The 22,264-nt window shown below is 38.7% G+C and overlaps 1 protein-coding gene across 2 annotated transcripts in view; it reads right to left on the bottom strand.

Moving 5' to 3' along the window:
* pax2b (paired box 2b) overlaps positions 1–22,264 on the bottom strand; it is a 43,944-nt gene that overhangs the window by 5,777 nt on the left and 15,903 nt on the right. For both annotated transcript variants that reach the window (XM_088070173.1, XM_042507865.2), the window contains exons 6-7: positions 16,717–16,892; positions 12,339–12,453 (exon numbers count right to left, since the gene is read on the bottom strand). In XM_088070173.1, the coding sequence (XP_087926299.1) occupies positions 12,339–12,453; positions 16,717–16,892 (291 nt within the window). The remainder of the gene's footprint in view (positions 1–12,338; positions 12,454–16,716; positions 16,893–22,264) is intronic.

Raw genomic sequence — 22,264 nt, 5'->3', positions numbered from 1 at the left:
ATTTATCATTATTTTGAGAAAGTTACTCATAATGACTTAAAAGTTTTTTACCTGCGTAAATGGGCTTTCATTCCTTTCAGATTGTTAGTGTTATATATATTGAGTCACTTGGATGTTATTCTTGATGCGTTTAATGATGTAGCAGTCGGAGATGTAGCTAATTTTACCAACTATACTGTTTAATAAAATCTATTCAAATTTGTCATATTTAACTGATTTTATATTTGAAACCTGAATCTGCTTAGTAAATATATAACTAGTTAACAATTGCTTTTTTAAAAAAAAGTAGTCATGTAAAATATACAGTGTTGCCCTTGGAAATGTTGAGATAAAGAATAAAGTACAAATATCTTAAAACTGTACCGAATGGGAAGCTATAATGCTCACGTTCATACTTTTGGGTTTCTACTACATAATGTTTACATTGTCAAAGTTCAAGACATGCATTATTTTCCTTGTACTTTCTGTCACTCTCTGTCTTCACTCTGTTTGAGCACTTGTCTCTTTAAGTCCCCCTTCCTGAAAAACAGCCCAGTCTGCTCTGATTGGTTTGCATTCCCTGTATCTCGATGACTCTGCACCATCAGTGCAGCTGACAAATGACTGTCACAGGGGGAAAAATCACCAATAAAAGCTTCTAAACCAAAATATTCACAAATGGACATGCTCCAGTGGGAATGTGATCCAGAATTGGGGAAAAATTAATAAATTCAGCAGCCAAAATTGAAAATTTCCTTGATGTTAGCATATGTAGCTGTGAACTTGGATCCTGGGAATGACTGTAGATAGCAGCACTTTCTACCGTGAAAATCACCAGTAAAAGCTTCTAAACCTCACAACCGCACATGCTTCAGTGGGAATATGATCCAAAATTTGGGTTAGCATGTAACTACATGCAGCAGTGTACGTCATGTATTGCAGGAGCGTGCCTGAAGCAGATGACCATGTAAATAAATCCATCCCAAGCTGATGTCAGCTTCTGTTGATGGTAGAAAAAAAATGTGAGAAACAGTATTTAGAACAGTCTGAAGGTCTGAGGGTTTTGCTCACAGTAATTTATATAGTTTTATCTCATTATTTGAATCTTTGACCACGTTTAATATGAGCATCCAGTTACATTACATTTAAAGTAAGGAGACTCTATTTAAATACACTAACTTGAGTAAGTGCGCTTAGTAACTTTCCATCTCTGCTTTCAGGGTTTAACATCAAAATGCAATCCACCCAATGCACTTAGTTAACACTTATGGTATTTCGTATGACATCATGTTACTATAGACATTGTGACTCATCACCACCACCGCAAGTCAGTCCGCACAACAACTCGATTTTCACTGCAGTTTAGAGACACTCGACAAACATGTCAAGGAACGTAGTATTCTAAACCTGTTACTAAACTCCGAAAAGCATCAGTCGGCCTCTCTAACAGTTGAACGAAAAACAAGATAACAGCTGCTGCTTTGATGCAACTGAATACTGGCCACATAAATATGTCTCCTCATTACACAGTTCAAACTTCTCTAAATATGGCAGCCTCCCTCTTCTCTTGGCACACTGGCCCCTCTGCAGAGCGTCACCCGTCAGGCAGCAGATATTCAGCTCTGTAATTGAGAGTGACGGTTGGGTTGTCCTCGCTGGCCACAGGGACGTTTGCACAAAACGGCACGTAACCCCCGATTTGCACAGGGGCCGGGGTAAGAGAGGCCCCTGTTATATTGTCAGCTGTGAGGGCCACTTGGACTCAAAGGGAAAATCATCTCCCAATGGAGCATTAATGAGGGACAAAAAATGCACCATAAAACCACAAGAACACTGTTGTGCATGTTGTTGCCTTTACAGACAACTCTCGAACATTTAACAGAAAACTTTTCACCATGATGATAAAAAAAATTAATTGCATTTCTCTTGTTCCATATAAAAAAAAGTGTGCCTTTAAGTCAATTCACAGCCTGATGGAGTGTAGAAGTAATTTTTACATCCGTCAAATTTTTTTTCATCACAAGATCCGGATGGTCAATGTGATTACTTTATTTTAGAAAGTTTTGTAAAAACATGCATTTATACTTCTCTTAATTAGGTATTGTATGTACTCTTTTTTACTGTGTGACAGTGTTCTTAGTTATGTTGTTTGTATTTATTATTGCATGTTTATGCGCTGTTCTTTGGCCAAGTGTCTGCTGAATATATATTAAAATCAATAAACTAAAGGAAAATTGATGTGAATGACGATATATACTTTATGTACCCGATAGAGAAAAATCCCAAACCAAAGTGTGTCTGACAACTTTGGAATGTGCAAATAAACATATTAAATAAATAAAAGAAACAAATTTACAAAAAATAGTTAAAAACATGTGAAAGTAAAACCATTATTCTATTCCCACACTTCTCCTCCCATGTAACGTCCAAATATCGCTACAAATAATCATTGCTAATGAGAGCATAAACCACGGGCAAATGTAGATATCGACTCAAAAATCAAATTCATACATGTGCAATATCATGAGCAACTTATTTGTTTAATTGAGGGTGAGTGAATGAGGCCTCTGGGTATTTAAGTACCTGCTACTACAGGCTGGCAGGCATACTGGCTGCAGTGGGAGCTGCGGGGGGCCGGGGACTGAAACGGCTGGTGAATCTGGTGAACAGGCAGGGTGGCAGGCCTGGAGGTCCACGACACTCAGGCCTGCCAGGGACGAGGGGGAGGAGGAGGAGGGAGTGAGGGTTGAAGGAGCCATGGAGGCCTTGTTTGGCTATTACACTAATCTCGAACAATAAAATAGTCTTTAAACATGTGCCAAAATACTCAAATTGAAGCACTAGGACTTGTTTTCAAGGATGTTGTCATGTTTCACATGAAGTATTTTAGTTAGTTTTAGATATTTGCAGTGGCAGAAAGCCATGAAATGCTTTTATTTAAGTACAGTAATACATTTGACGTACTTGAAATGCACTACTTGTAAGCATATACTTTTTTAAACGTTGCGCTTTTGACTCCACTAAATCTATTCTAAAGCCACAGTTACTTGGCTGATTGTGATTAACAAAATATACAAAACCTATTTTATGATCAGGAAACAAAAAAAACTCACAAAAGCAATCTTGGCTTGTCTTTTCACTGTTCCAGCAATCAGTGGTTGAAATAATGCCTTAGTTCACCCACTTTGATGTGGAAATAAACCGGCTCTATACACACTAAAATTACTATTTATTTATATCATTTTTAGCAGACATAAATTGAAGGTGCACAAACGCCCCAATGGGTTACACTGCAGCTTGTTTTGTGGCTGCCGGCTGCAGCCCTCTCACTCGATACTGGACCAATTTAAAAAAAAAACTGTCACCATTAGTCACCTAGACACAAAAACATTGAAGAATAGCGTCCAGGTTGAAACGTTACTCTTTAAGTACACTTTGCTCATAATGCTCCTCCAGATCTAATTGTATATCATTTTTAACGCAGGACCTGTAATTATGTGGTAGTGCTACTTTTACTTAAATCATCTAAATACTACTTCTGCTACTGGGAATTCTTTCTTTTAATAGTTTTTTTTTTAACACATAACGTCTACTTCTATATTAAAAAAAAATGTACCTTTGTTGTCATAAAACACTGTACTATTGTCATAAAGTCATAGGATTTGGAATCGGCTGTCTGTGGAGCAGCTCCAAAAGTTTCTGTCCTTTGCTTAAGTCCCTATATTACACATTATTATAGAAAATACATATGGGAAATGTATTTGGAAGGGAATTCTCCCTTAAAACACATGCCAAAATAAACTCAACTTCCCTTTGTGATCATGAGTTGTACGATAAAGAAACTGCTCTCTATTATTTGCAAATCTCAGCACAGATCTGTGTATTGTACGAGGCCTGCTGAGATGTGACTTTTGGTCAAAGCGCAGAGACTGGAGAGCTGCACAGCTAAAGAGCTTTACAGAGAAGAGTGAGGTCATGCCGGACCTTTCATTTATAATAAGAATTAGTTAGCCACAAGCCAGTGCACATAAGTCAAAGGGAGCCGTGGGAGTACTGTAGGTGGGGGGTCCAGCCGGGGTGAGGCCATTGTGTGTGTGTGTAGACATTGGTAACTATTGTCTAACTGTCTCAGCAAACAGTGACCCGCTCTTTTCTTCATTATTATTGCAGCAGCTACAGCAGTCGTACATGTTTAATAAAAGCAAATACTCTTATCTCTTTATTACCTCGCTTTGAAGAGATGAAATACATAATGAGCACAGGATCTCTGCCTGCAGTTTAGAGGGAAACATCTAGTTTAATCTCTTTAAAATGTGGCAGAACTGCAATGAAAGAAATGCAGATTTTACCCAGAAAGCTGCTTTGATTGTAACTAGAGTTGCCAATTGCGCTTTTTCCTCTCACTGATTCGGATTAGGACGGCACAGTTAATCAAAAAATTATCAGAATTGCAATATGGCCAGGTGCAATATCCAAATAGCAAAAGCTGCAATTTTTTGATAAAGGTAAATGTGCCACAACATGCCAAGGCTTACAAATCATATTCCAGATGTAAGGGAACAGGCTTGTTTGGTGAAAAATCAAATAAATAACCATAGTATTTTTATGTAATTTTTATGGTGAAAATGAAATGCAAACTCAGCCATCCCAGTCAAATCACAACTCATACAGCAATCACAGTATCTGTAAAAGTAATTACAATATGATTTTTTTTTGTATATCATGCAGTCCTATTTAAAATGTGGCAAAACCTTATAAGAAGAAATTCAATTTTTGCCTAAAAACATGCTTTTATTGTAACTACAGCTGAAATTTGTGCTTTTTTCTCTTCAGACCCTGATTCAGATTCAGATTTTGTTTGTTCCACTGGTGTAAATGATAAATTTTGAGGACGCAAGGTTGTAAATTTTACTGTCATTCACCAAATTCCATTAGTGTTTCTGCAAAGTTTAATGATATTGCTCTTAAAGGCTTACAAAATTGAACTTTTCAATTTTTTTTTCAATTTTCTAACATCAGTAAATGGCTAAGAAACTTTATTTAATGTGGGTCGGTCACTTTCAGCCAATATCTGATCAATAGTAACCCTGATATTAATCCAGTGTATCGGATCAGGGCATCAATACTTTCAACTTCACCCTCACTGGTGACTTCAATCTTCATCTAACGTTAAATTGCAATAGTAAACAGGGTTCCCACCATCATGGAAAACCTGGAATGGATTTAGTAAAAATCATTCGAAGTTTTGGAAAAGTTATAGTGTGTATTTAAACTAATTGTTATAGTACTCTTGTGTCAGTAACCCTCTGCGTAATGTTACAATCGTAACCATTTATTAGAGACTGGAAAAGGTTGCTGTTCAGTTTTCATACAATAATTGATATTTCAGTACAGCATACAGTTCTGTTCATATCACATGATGTGAATAGTCATTCAATTTTATCATGGGTCCTTGGAAAGTCATAAAAACATTTGAAATTTTATCCATGAAAATGTGTGGGCTCCCTGAGTAAAACACACATTTTTGTATTTCTTTTTGCTTCATTTTTTCGGAGTAGAGGAGTGAAAACCAACATGTATTTTTGGTCAAAGCACAAGTTGTTATTTTAATTTGCAAATATATGAAGCAATATGTGGAAAATATGTTTTCTTAAAGGTTTTTATTACCCGTTAAAAAATCTGTTCAGTCTATTGCCACTAGCTTCAGTCTTTTTCCATCACATATTGACTCTAATAATAATAATAATCAGAGCCTCTGTGGATCCTGTTTTTGTGTATTCCAGGATACAGTTGGCAGCGGCTGCCAGCAGCTCTGTGACTGTTGCTTTATGTCCCCTTTAAAGCCCTCTTTCTGAGAGGCGCCAGTTCGGAGAACTCTCTGTACAGCAATGATAGCCTCATTAGCTGCTTCCTAGCCTTTTGTTGTTTTTACAACAGAGATGTGTGTCCAGATTCTCATTAAAAGATGGGCTTCTTTATATTGTCTGCTTCCTCTGACAGTCCCCTTAGATTGAACGCCAGCAAATCAAGCTATTTATTTTTCCTCTGCCCTCTTTTTTCTTTCCCGGCGAAAATCAATTCAAAGATTTTTTGGTTTGCTGTTACAAAAGCCTGTTGATTTCTGTCTTAATTTGAGAAGTGGCTTGTAGCAATCGCTGCTGAGCGGGGAATACGGCATTTCCTGCTTTTAGTTGGCCTTGAAACGTTTGATTTTTACAGACGAGATTGTTTGAGTGTTGTTTTTCTGCAGGTATTTGACAAATTGAGAGGAAATGACAGCTACTGACAGTACTTTGAACGACACAGAGTGACTGAAAACATACAGTTAAAACTACTCTGAGAAAGCAGAGACTCATGAGTTTAATCTCAACCCACCAAAACGTGACAAGAAACCGCGTTAACATCGACTCCGTGTCTTAAAACACAAACAAAAAAGCAAGATGACCTTCTCTTTATTTGGCACGGACACAAAGTCATTTGTGAATGACTCTTTTGCTTGCAAGAGTATTAAATTTAGCATGACAGGGACACCTTCATGTTTGCTACAACAACAACCAAAAAATCTTTGACCTCCGTTTTCTAGGCTATATGCAGAATGGGGCAATTTATCACAAGCCAAAAAATCTCAGCACCCTAATTAATTACAACTAAGTAAAGAATGTTTGGAGAGCCAAATTGCTTTAATTCCCCAAGCACCGGCTGAAAGTCATTCATTATCAAATGTGTGCTCAAAGGTTAGTTTGCTTTTGTGAAGACGAAATAAGCATTAATTTCGGAGCCTGGGCCCGAGTTTCCCCTGTGGGGAGACGGGCGAGCGGTTTGTCATGAGGCCACACATCACTTACGGCAGGTTCGCTGTCTGATCTTTGTTCGCTGCTCACTGGACAACAGCAGGTCCTGCTACTTTTTGTGTAGTTCACGCTGAGAGCACTCACTCACTTCAACAGTATGTTAAAGGGGCAGTTCACCCAAAAATCAAAAGTGCATATTTTTCTTCTTACCTTTAGTGTTCTTTATCTATTGGGATTGTTTTGGTGTGAGTAGCTGAGTATTGGTGATATCGGCCATAGAGATGTCTGCCTTCTCTGGAATATAATGGAAATAGATGACACTCTGCTTGTGGAGCTCAAAAATGCCAGAAAAATACGTTTCCAGAAATCATGACTCAGTTACACACAATTATCCACAGACTTTGTTGTGAGCAGATTCATGTAGGAACCATTTTTTCTCTTCCAAACTACACCCACCAAACATATCACTACACAGAGGGAAGAACGTCCTCCTCGGCTGAGGTGTAAAGTTAGCTCGCTCAGTGGTGCTAAGTGAGTTGATGAGTCGTAGCACGTCTTGAATTCTCTTTGTCATACTAGTTACTAGATACCAGTTTTCTTAAGTAATCTTCTGATATACTATAAGGTTAGTTTTGTAAATTTGTTGTTGTCTGCCCAAGAGAGTTCAAGACATGCTAAGTGCAAAGGGAGGTCACACTGAATACTTGCAACTTCAGCCTGTTGAAGTTGTTTTATTCTGAATATTAGCATTTGTAATACTACAACTGAGAAATAAATATGTGTGATCATTATAACCTTGCAAAAAACCAAAATTGAAGGTGGCCTATGACTTTTGCACAGTACTGTAGGACAACTACCTGACAAATGTATAAATTACCATATAATATCCTACATTTATACAGCAATAAAACATGTCAAATAAATGACCTTGAAAACAGTGATTAATCAGAGGTTTAGTGGCAGAGACAAAGAGGGACTCAGTGCACCAAATGTCACCGTAAAGTCCTACGTGAACACACAAGTAGGTATGTGGTGTGCTGAAGGTTTTTCAGGAGAACATGATCCGTGATGTCGTCACCTAACTACACCAGATTGTACCACGTCATATTGTAATCAGGGCTCAAAAAGGCCCCTGAATACATGGAACCAACAATGCCACTCTGGGAGTTTCACCCAGAGATTACCCACAGAGTCCACACATTTTGTTACACAGAGAAGCAGCAGATATATGAATTTCAAGTTCTGAATTGGAAAAAAAAGTTTATAATTATTATTTTGACATGAGCTACAAAAATAGGCCAATTTAGAAAAATAGATGCTGCGCTGAAGTGCTACTTTGGCTGACACAGAGGTCCGTACGTGATTAAAATCCTAAAATCTGGTCTGCATGATATAAGTTTCTACTGAATTTGTTTTGGCAACATGTTGTAGTTCACACATTATTAGACTTTTTAAGATGCTATTAATTATTTAATTTATTTGTCTGGCATATTTTTACACTGGACATTTTGGCAGTTAATATTTTCATCTGCCGGAAAACTACACATGATAATAGCTAAAAAACAGCATATGATGGCCAATCATATGGGTCATGATTTTTGGAAAGATTCATTGCTGTGGAGTTTTTAAGTGTATTTTTGGCACTTTGAGCACCACACGCTCATTTTCCATTTGATTCCATCATATTGAAGAAAAGGCAGACATCTCTACAGCTGATATCTCCAACATTCGGCAACTCACACCAAAACAATCTAGATAGATAAAGAGCACTACGGGTAAGAGGAAAAATATGTATATTTGATTTTGTGCTGAACTGTCCCTTTAAGTGTGGGTGGTTGGATGAAGTTTCGAGAGTTGACAGGAGTGTACGGGAGCAGCTGCTTGAGGAGGAAAAGTGCCATTGACACGGGAGCTTTAAGCCATCGGAGGCCTCCATTAACAGGCCCAGCAGGGAATATGTTTAAAGAGTCTTCAGTATGCAGTCACTGAGTGGAGATGTGTAAAACTCCCACTGAGTGCTCAAGGGAATCCGCTCAGCGCTCGGCGATGGCTCTTCAGTCTGAAGCACCATCGAGAAAACAGGTGGGCTCCGACTAATTTCAGGAAATACAGAAACTCTCTATAGAAATAGTGGACAATTGGCCGTATCAAGGCCATCTCTCCATTTATTTCTCAAAATACACAAAAAAGTTCCGAGCTCCTCCTTCTGCTATTCATAAATTCACCCACGGCTCACACTATTTGAATTTTAAGCAGTTCGGATGAACAAGAATAAGAAGCACTTGAGATGAAATCCATCTCTCGAAGGGAATTCATCAAAGAAATTACTTCCCATATCAACAATAGAAATTACCTCACAATATGCAATTGTCCTATCCACATATTCATGGAACCCTTTGGTGTTTTTATGGGGTAAGAGGGACTATTTAGCAGGTAATACAGCATTAATGTGGAGGAGAGGGAGGGAGAAAAAACTGTTTTAATGGAAGTGGCTTCTTGCCTCTGAATTTCGATGATGTGCACAATGCCCTTAAATCCCTTTCTTATTTGAGCCTGCTTTGCAGGTACTTCTGAGCCTTAATAGGATAAGCAGAGGACACAAAAGATTTCTATCTCTCAAGTCTTTCAGTTCACTGAGAATCCCGATCTCTGGCAATGAGCACTTCATGAATCATTCATTTTTAATAGATTATGCAAATTCCAGGACATAAAATCAACAAGATCAATAACTGCGGGCGTTTTAATTGGTGTTGGAAAACATTTTAAGGATGAACATAATCTCCAGTTCTTTCCCCCGTAAAGACACAATTAATTTGAAATTGGATCTCGGCCTAAATACTGCAGATAATTTACTACTTTTTGCATGGCTTAAAATTCCTCTGGTAGGCTTATCGCTGCCAAGTAAACTGTAATACTCAGCCATTAGAGAGACCACACACCTGAATATCACCTAATATCCACACAGGGAGCCACTGAGGGAAAACCAAGCAGAGGAGCCACTAACCAAATACTAATTACCAAGTGGAAGTGATGTTTGTTCCATTAGTTTGACCTCTGAATGCTTTATTTCTCTGCCTCCACTGAGATCTGAGAAAAGGGCATGAAATAAACTTATATTCTCACACAAAAGCATCAGTGTAGATTTCTGGGGGGAGGACACATCCCCCTAATGACAGTACATCACTTTTATTTTGAAGAAATTAAAGACATTTCCACTGTAGATTGATGCAGAACTATCATAAACTGTGTGTAGGATTTTGGGAGGATATATTAGCGAGTTTTAAAAAACTCGAAAAAGTCGATTTTGCTACCTTAGAGTGAAATTTGGGTTCTCCTCTATGGAGATCACCATGTTGCACCGCCATGTTTCTACAGGGCATGGGAAACACCAGTAGCCCCATGATACAGTATTATTACATTAATTAAGTCACGGTACATTTTTAAACATTTTGTGATACGCTGAGTATTGTGATAATATATATTGTGATATATTACAGTTTATTACGGATTTTCAACTGCAAATTATGTTCCCAAAGCAAAACTTTCTCAAGACTTGTTTTATCTAATAAGATAAAGTTTTCAAGTTCGTCTCACTTCAATTTTATTGCAGCAACATTTAGCTGAAAATACAGATCATTTTAATATTCCAGTATTGAGACTTCAGCCTTTATTTGCAATACTAATGATTTACATAATAAAATATTGCTACTTTTTGTCTGTATATTGCTACAATGTTGCCATACAAAATATTAGGATACTATGCTGTATCAATGTCTTCCCGCATCCCTTTTTTTTTTTTTTTTTTACAGTAGCCCAGAACGGACAAACCAGATACTTGCTCTAGATATGACCATTTGCGTTTTTGCTTCGGCCATTGTATTTAGCAGCCACTTCACGTCCAGAGGGCCAGAAAACATTATTATTATTTTATTTTATTTTATTTTATTTTGTGAAACTGCTTTATTTGGTGCTTTGACCAGTTTAAATCACCTAGTCCGTTTGTTTTGGAAAGACAGTGACCTGCGCACACAGTTGCAGGTGCTAGGCTAGCAGCCCTTTGCTGACATGCCAACAGCATTTGAGAAACACAGAATCATAACATGAAACTGCTTTAATTAGTTGTTGTTTTTTCTGGTTTTAAACTCCTGGGCCATTTGTTTTGGAGAGAAAGAGACCTTTGCTAATAATTCAGCTCCGGAGAACCTGGAGAAGTTTCAGCTGCTTGCAATCTACAATCCTCACCACTAGATGCCAGTAAATCCCCCTAAATCTTACACACTGCTCCTTCAAGTCTTTGACGCTCAAAATTTACTAAAGGAGGACCCAAAACTCCCGTTTCGTAGGTGTCCCCCTGACTGTTGAAACAAAATCTTTGCGCAAAAGCAAGTCATGCTTTTCACATGCACACACACACACACACACACACACACACTGGTATGCATACAATCCCATCATTCTTCCTCTACATGTCTCTTTGCACCTGTAAAGCAGTAAGGAGACCCTCTGTAGTCTGCAGAGACCATCTAAAATATCCCAGGTGCAAACAAAGCCGCCTGCACAACCAGGCCTGCTTTTCTACAGGGGCCATCAGTGCACAAAGGACAAACACACACCTTTCTTCTCAGGAGGCCAGCCTTACAGGGGAAATCTACCTCCCACATATTAATGAGAAAAGGGCCCTTTCTTTTCTCATAAGACTGCTTGGCTATCATTTGAGGAGGGGGGCCGCAGCAATTTTCAATCACCCTGTCCTCCCCCACGCAGAACTCGTTGCCTTTGATGGCTGCTGCATAATTATATGAATTTTAATAAAAGCTCTGTATATTAATCTCAGGGCCCCCGACAGTCATCGTAAACTTTCAGTAAACTTAACCTTCTTCTTGGTAATAACACGGCAACAACGAAACAATATTTCAATTAGCCAGGCAGTCATTAACTGTGACAAGGAGAGGAGCCGACGAGGAGGGGGGAGAAAGAGAGAGAGAGAGAGATAGGAGGGCGAAATAAATGATCATGGTGTTAGAGTTAGGCGGCAGAAAATGCCAGAGCGTATTTACCGAGGCACATTACTCGTGCTTTCAGACACACAAACTGTCTCCTGGCGAACAAATCACAGGAGCAACGCAGCGGCAGCCAACAAGCAGTCAGTCCTGCATGGTGGCCCTTCTTTTTTTTTTTTTTTTTTTCTTTTTTTTTCACGAGACCTTGCTCTGATACACAGTCATAGTTCTGATGTGCTGACACCCAAAGGTCCTTGTCCAGCGGTGACTGAACAGCTCGCCCCCTCCCTGCCCCACCCCACAATCTCTCTTATCACCCTGCTTGCTCAGCAAAGAACCAGACGGAGGACAGCTGCTAAGCTTTTATCGCATCATTGTACCACCTTTTCAGCTCAGAGTGAAATGGTATTAAAAAAGTCTTCACACTTAACTTTTTGGTTTGCTTTTATTATCACATTGTTTTTTCGTCAATTGCACATTGTTTTGTTTTTCTTGTTCTTTTTACACCCCCTCAGCTGAAGCTGTGGCTCGGCAGCATAAAGGCGTACTGTATGGCACTTGATCTTACCTACAGGGTAGCTTTGCGACACGCTGGGGCCCAGGTCTGGGTTGGCGCTAGAGGATAAACTGGGCTTGACTTCGTCCAGGCTGGAATTCAGGGCAGGGAGCGAGTACTCATTAGCCTGGGAAAAGGACAGTTGAATCATTACACAACCAAACAATACCAAGATGGAAATCCTCCCTTCTCCTCCTCCATTAAGCGCTCCACACAGGCCTGTGCGAGTATAAATTTGTATGAGCGCATTGTGTGTGTGTGTGAGTGTGTGTGTTCAAGCTGCAGGGTGGCAGTTCAAGCATATCATGAATGTATTTTGGTATTGTCTGAGAGGAAGTGGGATTTTGAGATGAGTGAAAAGCCAAGGCGTCAGCTGGCCCTTTGTGCTTGACTGCAGTCCTACCCCTGATCAGCCAAGGGAGAAAGCAGTTCTGCTTTGTTACTGGCTCACCATGTGGCCCTGTTTGAGAGACACCAGTCACCTTTTCTTTTTTTTTTTTTTTTTGCCTTTTTGCTTTTACTTTGGAGTCTAAACCACCTTTAAATTTCATTACCTCTTATCTCTGAATAGAATCACTTGTACAACTTGCACTTTTTGTTAACGTTTGGCTGTTTGAGTTTATGCCTCTTGTGTGAATTTAGATGTTGAATTAAAGGACTAGTTTGCCTAAATCACAAAATCCCAATATATTTTTAACACAACCAGTATCTGGTAATTCAAATAACTTCATGAAACTATTTCTGAAACCATCTCAAACCTAGTTTAACGACAGTGAGTGGAAATAATGCATTAATGCTGCTTTTATTTTAAACAATAAATTAAATTAAATTTTAAAAATCGCAAAACTAAAACAAAAAAATTAGTAGCAATACGAAAACAATAATTTTTACTTAGATTTAAAATTTTAGAAAATTTATTTTACTTTTTTTTGTTAGTTTAATGTTATGTAATTATGTTTTAAATCAGAAGATATCTGATTCAAAAATAAGTAAACAAGACTATGAATCTGACCGGCATTTGATGCCAAATTTATGGTTGATATTTTTGATACTCAATGCTAGGGATGATATTTTTCAGTTGGTGAAAAGAAGGCATACTCAACTTGCTTTGCACAATGCCATTTTTACAAAATGACAGGAAGCCAGGGAAAATTAAATAAAAAAATAAATTATAAATAATTACACTGGAAAGTGTCAGGGGTTCAGGGTGTCCTCCTTTGGTATTTTTTCAAAAAAACAAACAAGCTCTGTCTGGCTACTTTTTTTTATGCACTCTGGCATCATATGTATATACAAAGTACAAAAAATAAACAAAAAATCCCATTGTAAATCAGTTTATTTTTACTTTAAATTACAAAATGGTCCACAGAATACCCCGCATCCTACTGCGAGTCGGAGTTGGCCCATTTGCTGTAAGTGCCACTGGTGTAAAATATATCTTGTCCTGGATAATTGACGGGGATCAGTTTTAATACAGTTTGTTTCCTGAGTAGAAAATAGTCCCAATAAAAAAATTTAAAAAAAAAACACCCAAAGACATCTGTTTTGATGTAAATAAAACAAATTGCATCTTTTGGTAATTTTGGTGAACTGACCCTTTAATTTGAAAAAACAAACAAAAAAAAAAACATGTTTTTTAAATGCAACCTAAAAATAATCTCCTCCCAACTTGTTCCCCATCCTCATGTTTCCTTTTGTAATTCCTCTAAAAGACACTCACGGCAGATGCTTGCAGGGTTTTTTTTTTTTTAATGAGATGAGACTTCCGGAGTCTGAGTGTTGACAGTGTTTGTCCAAAGCCCAGTGTGAGGCTGAGTGGCTCAGTGGGCCGCGCTCCCACAGGGGGACGCCCGTGACCCCGCTCTTGTCTGCCACTATCACCGATAAACTCTAATTGTCTGCTACAACTGTTCACTGGCACAATGTCGGATGTTTTCCTCTATTCTCGGAGGCTTCAGACGCCAAACAGACGTTTTATCATGCAGATAAAGGGCAGAAGGGGGAAAACTGAAAAGATGGGTCTGAAAGGGATGACCAAATGGCTAGCAGAAGTGTGGGAGGGGTGAATCCATTGAGTTTTGCATCTCCAGAATGGGTTTTTAATGCCTCGCTACAGAACCCAGACACTGGCTAATAGGGCCACAAAAAAAAAAAAAAAAGAAAAAACGTGAGGCGCCCATGAAAGAGAAAGTGCTCTGATTAATATTGCATTAAATTAAACCTGATTTTTCTAGACTGTTCCTGGCCTCCTTTTTTTCCTTACTTGCCCTCTTTTTTAGTCTAACCCTTTTCCCTCTGCCTTTTAATACTCTCCCTGACGCTCTTTGTGATTGCAAGTCATTTCCAATTCGTTTTGGTATTGATCTTCCAGTAGAAATCAGTTTTGTAATTAGCTGCAAATTAGGCCCTCTTCTGGAGGTGAGGCCTGTCCCACTGATTTATCACCTGCGTAATTCGCCCCGATTGGAGAGAAATTAAAATGAACTCAATTAGGCGACTGCTTTTGCTTTATGGGTCCGACTTGTAGTTCGGTGGGAGAAATTAATAGTCTCTTGTTGTTTAATAGTATAATGAAAGTAAATAAAGGTTATCCATTGTAATAAGCCCAGAGCTTTTAATAAGCGGTGGTTTGTGGCTGTCGTTTTGGCGTGGGGGGTGGCTGGTCCCCAAATGCCTTTTAATTTTTGAAATGAGGATGGATGGCGAGTGTGGTTTTAATATCAGAAGGAAGGAGCAGGAATACATGCTTTCACACGAACATTTCATGAATACATGTTATAATAAAGGCAGCCTTCGAGACTGCGTCAGTCGTTAAGCATCAAGATGTGACAGAGAATTGGAAAATAAACAACAAAGGCAAGAAGCAGCGGTTGAATAACAGCAAAAAAAAAGGACAAAAATCTAGGTATTGATTAATTTCATGTTGCCTTACTGTTATTCTCAATTATAGGGGATACAAGGAATGTGTTTTTCATCACAAAATCAATAGTGTGTGGGAGTTTTCCTGGTGATCCCTCCAGCATTATACATGCTTGGTTGTAATCCAGTGCTTGGACATCTCAGACGTCTGTTTAATTAGCTTTCTGGGTATGGGAATATTTGTGACAAAGGTGAGGTTTTTGTGTGTGCTTGAATAACAACCTGGTCTTACAGAAATACTTGAAATGACCACAACCTCTTAACACCGCATTGCGTGGTGGTTGCATGCATTGTGTTGAAATTATGTGCCGCCACCTCGTAAACACTGCCAATGGAAAATCAGTCAGAATTCTTTGTTATGATGGACACGATTTCCCTCGCAATGGTTGTTGGTTGATGTTACAAACCCACAGACAGCGAAAACTCACTTAAGGACGAGATGGTGGTCAAACAAACGCATAACTTTCACCTAGGAGACAGCTGTTTGTTTTCCCATGTACAACTAAAAGTCAACACTGACTTCTTTTGACTAAATGTGCTTAGTGCTTTATGTTTTTACATCATGTAACATGCTGTATTTGTGTCACTATGATGCTTTTAAGACTTATGCACAACAAACGTAGTTATGTTAACCAAAAACATGGACTTTTTCTAAATTTGCCATTTAGTTTTGTGCCTACACCCAGCTGTCCTGCACTGTACATAACAGACATAGTTATTTTAACCGAAAACCGTGAACTCTTTCTAAACCTAACCAAGCAGTTTTGGTACCTAAAACCAACCATTATTTTATTATAGACAGATTTTTCGGGTTGTTTTATACATAACAGCATGGTTATTTCAGCTGAAAACATAATCTTTTTGTAAACATAACCAAGCAGTTTTATTGCCTAAACGCAACCATACTGCTCCCAATCTAACAAACGTAGGGTTGGGTGATATGGAGAAAATTAAATATCATAATATTTTTGACCAAAAACCTCAATATCAATATTGCAACAATATTAAAGGGTTCACTGTTTGCGTTTAGACATGAGATTTTCAGTAAATAATTATCACTGATGTATATGACTAATTGGGGAAAATAAATAATAGAAAAGCTAAGACAGTCTGCTGAGTTCAGAAAATTACATCACTTTGCTGTAATGTAGCCTTTAAAACCAGGAAAAGACAAGACTTACAGAGTTACAATATCCAGATTGTAAGACGATATCTAATCGCACATCATGATATCAATATATTATTGATATTTTGCCCAGCCCTAAACAAGCGTAGTTATTTTACTCAAAAACAGGCCTTTTTCTAAACCTAAGCAAGTAGTTTTGGTGCTTTAACCAAACCGTGTTACCAGAGTTTGAGGTCATTTCATGTATTTCTGTGAGATCTTCTTGATGAATCATCACACGCACAATTTGGATGCATTTTTAATTCTATGTGAATAAGAGTGCGGAAGTGTTGCAGTGCTACTAACCTGTTCAGGTTTGATGTGCTCCGATGTGGGGAAGACGTCAGGGTACGAGGGGCGTTCAAAGACCCGGTCCAACGCTTCCAGCTGCTGCTGGGTGAAGGCATCTGCCCTAAGGTGTTTCCGTAAACTCTCCACACTACCCTGAGAATCACTGTTTGGGCCAGAACCATCTGAACCATCTACAAGAAGAAAGAGCAACAATCGAGACACTGACCCCGGGAAGCTGGCCTTCACTTCAAGCTACAGCACTTTATATTCTCCTCATGTGTTTTTGTGTACCACCTCTGTGGGGGATCTGAGGAGGACAAAAAGGGATGGAGTGCAGGTTTTCCCACTCCTTAATGGCTATAGTGAGCCACTGGCTACATCACACAGGTTTTTCCCCTGCACCCCCCCGCCACAGTATCACGATCTGAAAGCCCTCTAGTAATTGATGGATTACCATCACTTGCAAATGTATACATGTTGTGGAAAGCATGTATACTAATGAAAGCAGCAGCTAGCCCATTTTCATTCCAGCTAGAGGAGGATTTTTTTTATCTCACCAAAAGCCTCTTGGTGCAAATCAAGAGCGTTTTTTTTTTAAAAAGCACAATTTCCCTTTCACAATTCAATACTGCTTTCATTCTCTGCGAGTGTGGTGGTTCCATTTGGAAACAGCGGCGGAGGACAAGAGGCTGAATAAAATCGCACAGTCTGGTTCAATCATGCTGCTCTGCAAACACAGGAATTTTCTCCTGACTCCTGACCTGATTACCCGACTGTTGGGAGAAGGATGCCTTAGCTTTTCCCGTTGTCACTTGTGTGCGACGCTTTAAAGCCTTTACAGACCATCCTACCGTAGCTCCCTCCCTCTCCTTTTTTTTTCCCTCCCCCCCCTCCACCTCTCCTGGCTGCAGTGTCTGTAGGTCTCCTCCCTGGATCCCAGAAAGCTTCAGCTCCCTTACAAATCTGTCATTCTAAATTTGCGGCAGATTATGTTCTCCCCTCAGTGGGAGAGTGGTGATATATGATATGCAAGGCCCCTATTGATTGCCTGATCTGGTGGCAAGAGGGAGCTGAAATGAACTTGAAATGAACATCATGCCTCAACTCATTGTGCGTATAATACTCTACTTAATCCCACATTTTTCTCTGCCATGGAATTCAATTGATCAATCATGTCTGTGTGATAGTACCATTTGGGAGGGTTATTGCCATTCTACTCTGCTGCTTGACCTTTTTTCACCGGCTGAGGCCAGAGGATGAACCCGACTCTCCCGTGAAGGAGCTATAAAAGAGAGTGTGAGTGGGTGTGTGCGTGTGTGTAACATGAAATTGTGCTGATAGCGGCGAAAATGTCGGGGCAATAAATATCACCAGTTTGCTAACAATATCTTGTTAACTATTTATTCTGTTTTCACTGCACATAAGAATGCAGGACGTATTTACAAACGATTCGCCGATCCGATGTTTATCGGTGCCGATACTGATCTTATTAGGTTGAATGGTTTTGGCCCTGTGATGTGGTGGATTTCATATCGTTGTTAGTGCCGTTATAAAAGGCTTTTGCAATCAGTTCATTCAGTCATGGCTGCCCAATCAAATTTTAGCAACCCTATGTCCAGAGAAATGTTGGCATTGTACATTTTTTTGCAAACTAGGGATATGTTACATTTGTACATTATTATGTAGAATATACGTTGAAACTTTATGTTTCTTTAGGTTTGCTGTGGTTAACTCTTTGAAACCTGATGCGACATCATTTTTCCTTTGCTGCTGTCAGACGCCTTTCAAAAGTATTTAAATCGAAACATGAGCAAACTGGTGCGATTTCTTTCAGAAAGAAGGGAAAAGGCAATTTGGTAAAAAATTTGGTAAGAAAATGATTTTTAAAAGCTAGGGGAAATGTCTCAAAATTACATATTTAAGATTATGTTATAAAATTATCTATTACTTTTCAAAACACTTTTTCAAGGTTATTTCCTTTTTTTAACTTTCTTTTTCATTTTTTAATTAATTCAATTAATTAAAATTTTTGAAAAATCATTTTCTGGTAATTTTCATTTCCACTTTGGCTGCACATTGTTTTCTTCACGTTTTTTTTTAAAAGAAATCAAGCCAAGGGTTGATTGGTGGTTAGGTTCAGGGACAAAAACCACATGGTTATGTTTAGGAAAATACCATATTTTGGCGTAACGTACCAGATTTTGGGGCACGATCTCTGCAGGAAACACAGCGATGTCTCTGTAATAAACAAACGCTTTTCGTGGCACTAGCCCTGATGGAAAAAAAGTGGTGGGTCAATAAAAATCACCCACATTTGGAGCATAAAAGCTGACGAAAAAAAAGCAATGACTTTCTGAATCAAAACCTTTTTTTGCTTTTCTTTTTCAAGCCATGATGTTTTCCTTTCGCCATCCCCTCCATCTACTGACAAGTCAGCGCAGACATTACGTCAAAAATGTCAGTATAATATGTATGCAAATGTAACATATTTGTGGTTTTCAAAAAACGTACAATAACGTTGTACTGGTGACTTGGCAGATTTCCTCCTGGTGACTTGGCAGATTTTAGTTGCACAGTTATCCCTGTCCTCATACTTCTTTATATTAGAGTGAATGTGAGATAAACAGGGGCGGTAAACAGATTTTAAATTTGGGAATAAGACATCACCGGTACGTGGTATCAGGGGATACTTTAACTGAGGTTTCAGTATAGGGAGAGAAAAAGTTGGATCAGTTCATTGCTGTCATCTTTTATTTCGTTTAATGTTCGAAAGGTTTGACTTTAACCCTAAACGTCCTTTGTGTCTCCTCTTCACTCTCCAGCGAAAACCATTTAAAACCAAATTTTGTGACTGTTACCGTTGCAAACATCGCTTTTCTATTGTGTTTGGGAATGTAATAAAACATTTTCAAAAGTTGTAAAAATATGTGATGGAAAAGATTTTATCAATATAATTAACTACGAGTCCAAACTTTACTCATTAGGTTGGAATACAAAGTAATATAAAATAAGGAAGAATCACAAGAATTACAGGCAAAACAGATGATAAGACTTTCGTGGAAATAATTTAATTAAATGGATAAAAGAACTGTCTGCATCCTCCTTATTAAAAGCATAGTGTTTTTGCTAAATTAACCGTCTCCTGACTATAGCTTCATATTGAATGCACAGGTACGACTCATCCTATCCTTGGGATGAAAGTGAACAGGTTAAACTGTTCCTTAAGCGGTTAACACAGCTGCTAAATAGAAACAACTCTGATTTTTTTTCTTTTCTGAACTTTTAAGGAAAATATTCAACATGTTTTCACCTACCAGAGCTGCTGCTTGTCACTTTATCAAACTCAATTGTTCTCTTTGCTTCCAAAGCAAATAGAGTCATTAATTACTTTCCATCAGCCGGCCCGAGCCACAACACCTGATCAATACCCCCCTCCGCCTCACCCCCCCACCACCACCACCTCCAACATATTTGTCATTCACCACTGAGGAATACACTTCCCACACACAAGACAAACCATCCTGGGTCAACCTACACACTCTTCCTCCCACTCAGACTGAGGACAGTCCCATCTGTCCTCCCAGCCACTGACTCCCGTCTGACAGATCAGCAACGACTGTGTTTTGGTGATGAAGATGATTTCCGTGACATATGTAGACGTTTAATTGAGCTCTCTCGAGCGTAAATCAACTTTATGGAGCCTTAATCATTTTTCGAGACTGTCCTCCAAAGAAAAACTACGGACTCAGTTCCCCAAAACTACATTTCTTTGCATTCAAGTGACAAAGCCTTCTAGCAGTCTGAAATCTGAGAAAGTATAAAACGCTCCCAGGATATTGCTATGCTGTGAACGCAACAATTAACACAATTTCAAACAATTCTGGGCGACCTTGTAAATTTGTCTAATAACTGCGACCTTTGTGCATATTTGACCAATCATCGTATTTTACTGGATTTCACCAAACAAAGCAGTAACCCACACGTCACCAAACTCCCCCTCGTTTGTGGTTGTGAGGATGCAGATGTGCATAGTTAGTGTTGTATAAATCACAAACTAAGAATAGTGTGGTTTCATTCTCACAGGAACAAGTTGCTTTTGATTTTTATAGACTTATACAGGAAAAAAACAGCTTTTTTTGCAGTTTACACTTGCTCCCACTTACAAACAAACAAAAAAACAATGTTTTATAAAAGCTGCTGGAAATCAAGGCCACACATTCCCCCCAAAAAAGCCAGTGAAATTCTTAAGGGACTGAAAAAGGAAATGGTATGGTGTTATTATAGAGCCACTAAGTGCCAACCAAATGAATCAGCTGTTGTTGATTGTTGCAACCATGACTTTAAAGGTCTCCTAATGTTAATAAAGTATTCATTTTAAGCTTTCCTTAACCCGGACCATGTGATTTTTGTTTCCAATCAAACCTGTGTACGATTTTTCAACTGATATTTGTCTTCAGAAAATGCTTCTGTGTCGTACTGAAGTAGAGTTTAAAAACAGTGTATTTTGTATTTAAATGCAGAGGACTTGTTGTCATTTTCTCATAATAAGTGAGACATGAAAACGCTATATTTTTTTCCAGAGGCAGAAGAATATTAATTTTTTTTACATAAGAGATTTTTGTATTTTTTTCTGCTCTGCTCAAACTTGCCAGACCAGGGTGATGCTATAGTATCACCATACACAAATCTGAATTCAGCAAAATGAAAAGTAGATGGATCGTTTGTTTTGTATGTCAGTCAGCAGACACCAGTGCTTAACAAATCTGACCAGACTTCACCTGCATAGACCCTTTAAAGCACAATGGTTGTGTTTTGTGGCATGAATATCTCATTAATGTGCAAGTAGTTATATATATATTTTTTAAACTTCACCTTTAATTTTTGCAAATTTAGTCAAAAATAATTGATCTTACGTACAAATATTTACAGTTTTTAAAAAGGTGCGGTTAAGCATGGATGAGCTTCTATTGTCACTACAAGAAGTCACCTTCATTATTTGGACGTTTCTAAACTGCCCATTATGCAGCGGTGATACTAATCTTTGACCACAGTGGCTTTGTTGGTGCGTTACACGCTTGTCCCGCTCTGTGGTCGTTTATCGATCATCGTCGGAGTTGAGTGTATTCATCTTGACATCAGTCTGTATTAACACTCTGGTAACGAGGGAGCAGCCTCCATCAGATCAGATAACCGGCTCTATAAAGCAGACTCCTCTCTGTGGGTTTGGCACCCAGAGGTCACGACCCCTAGCAGGAGGCTTCAGCCGAGGCAACTCTGAGACTGGGAGTGAGTCTGAGTGACTGCGCGCCAAACAAAAACAGAACAGTTATCATGAATGAAGAGCAGGCTGAGTATAAATAGCAATAAAAACCCGATTTAAATACAGAAAAGAATGATTTCAGAATAAAAGTTTAATTTTTTTACATGGTAAAAAAATAGTTTCTAAGTTCCTGTTGGAGACACGGGGAGGTGACCCGCCACCTTGAGGTCATGAAAGCCCCCCTCAGATGAATGAGCTTACCCCCCCTCTCAGACGGCTCCTTGTTTAAATAACATGCCAACA

This window comes from Plectropomus leopardus, chromosome 19, assembly GCF_026936395.1.
Source record: "Plectropomus leopardus strain MGB_pleo_1.0 chromosome 19, ASM2693639v1, whole genome shotgun sequence".
Taxonomy (NCBI): domain Eukaryota; kingdom Metazoa; phylum Chordata; class Actinopteri; order Perciformes; family Serranidae; genus Plectropomus; species Plectropomus leopardus.
Note: the sequence above shows the minus strand (reverse complement) of the source record. Positions and strands in the feature narration are given on the sequence as shown.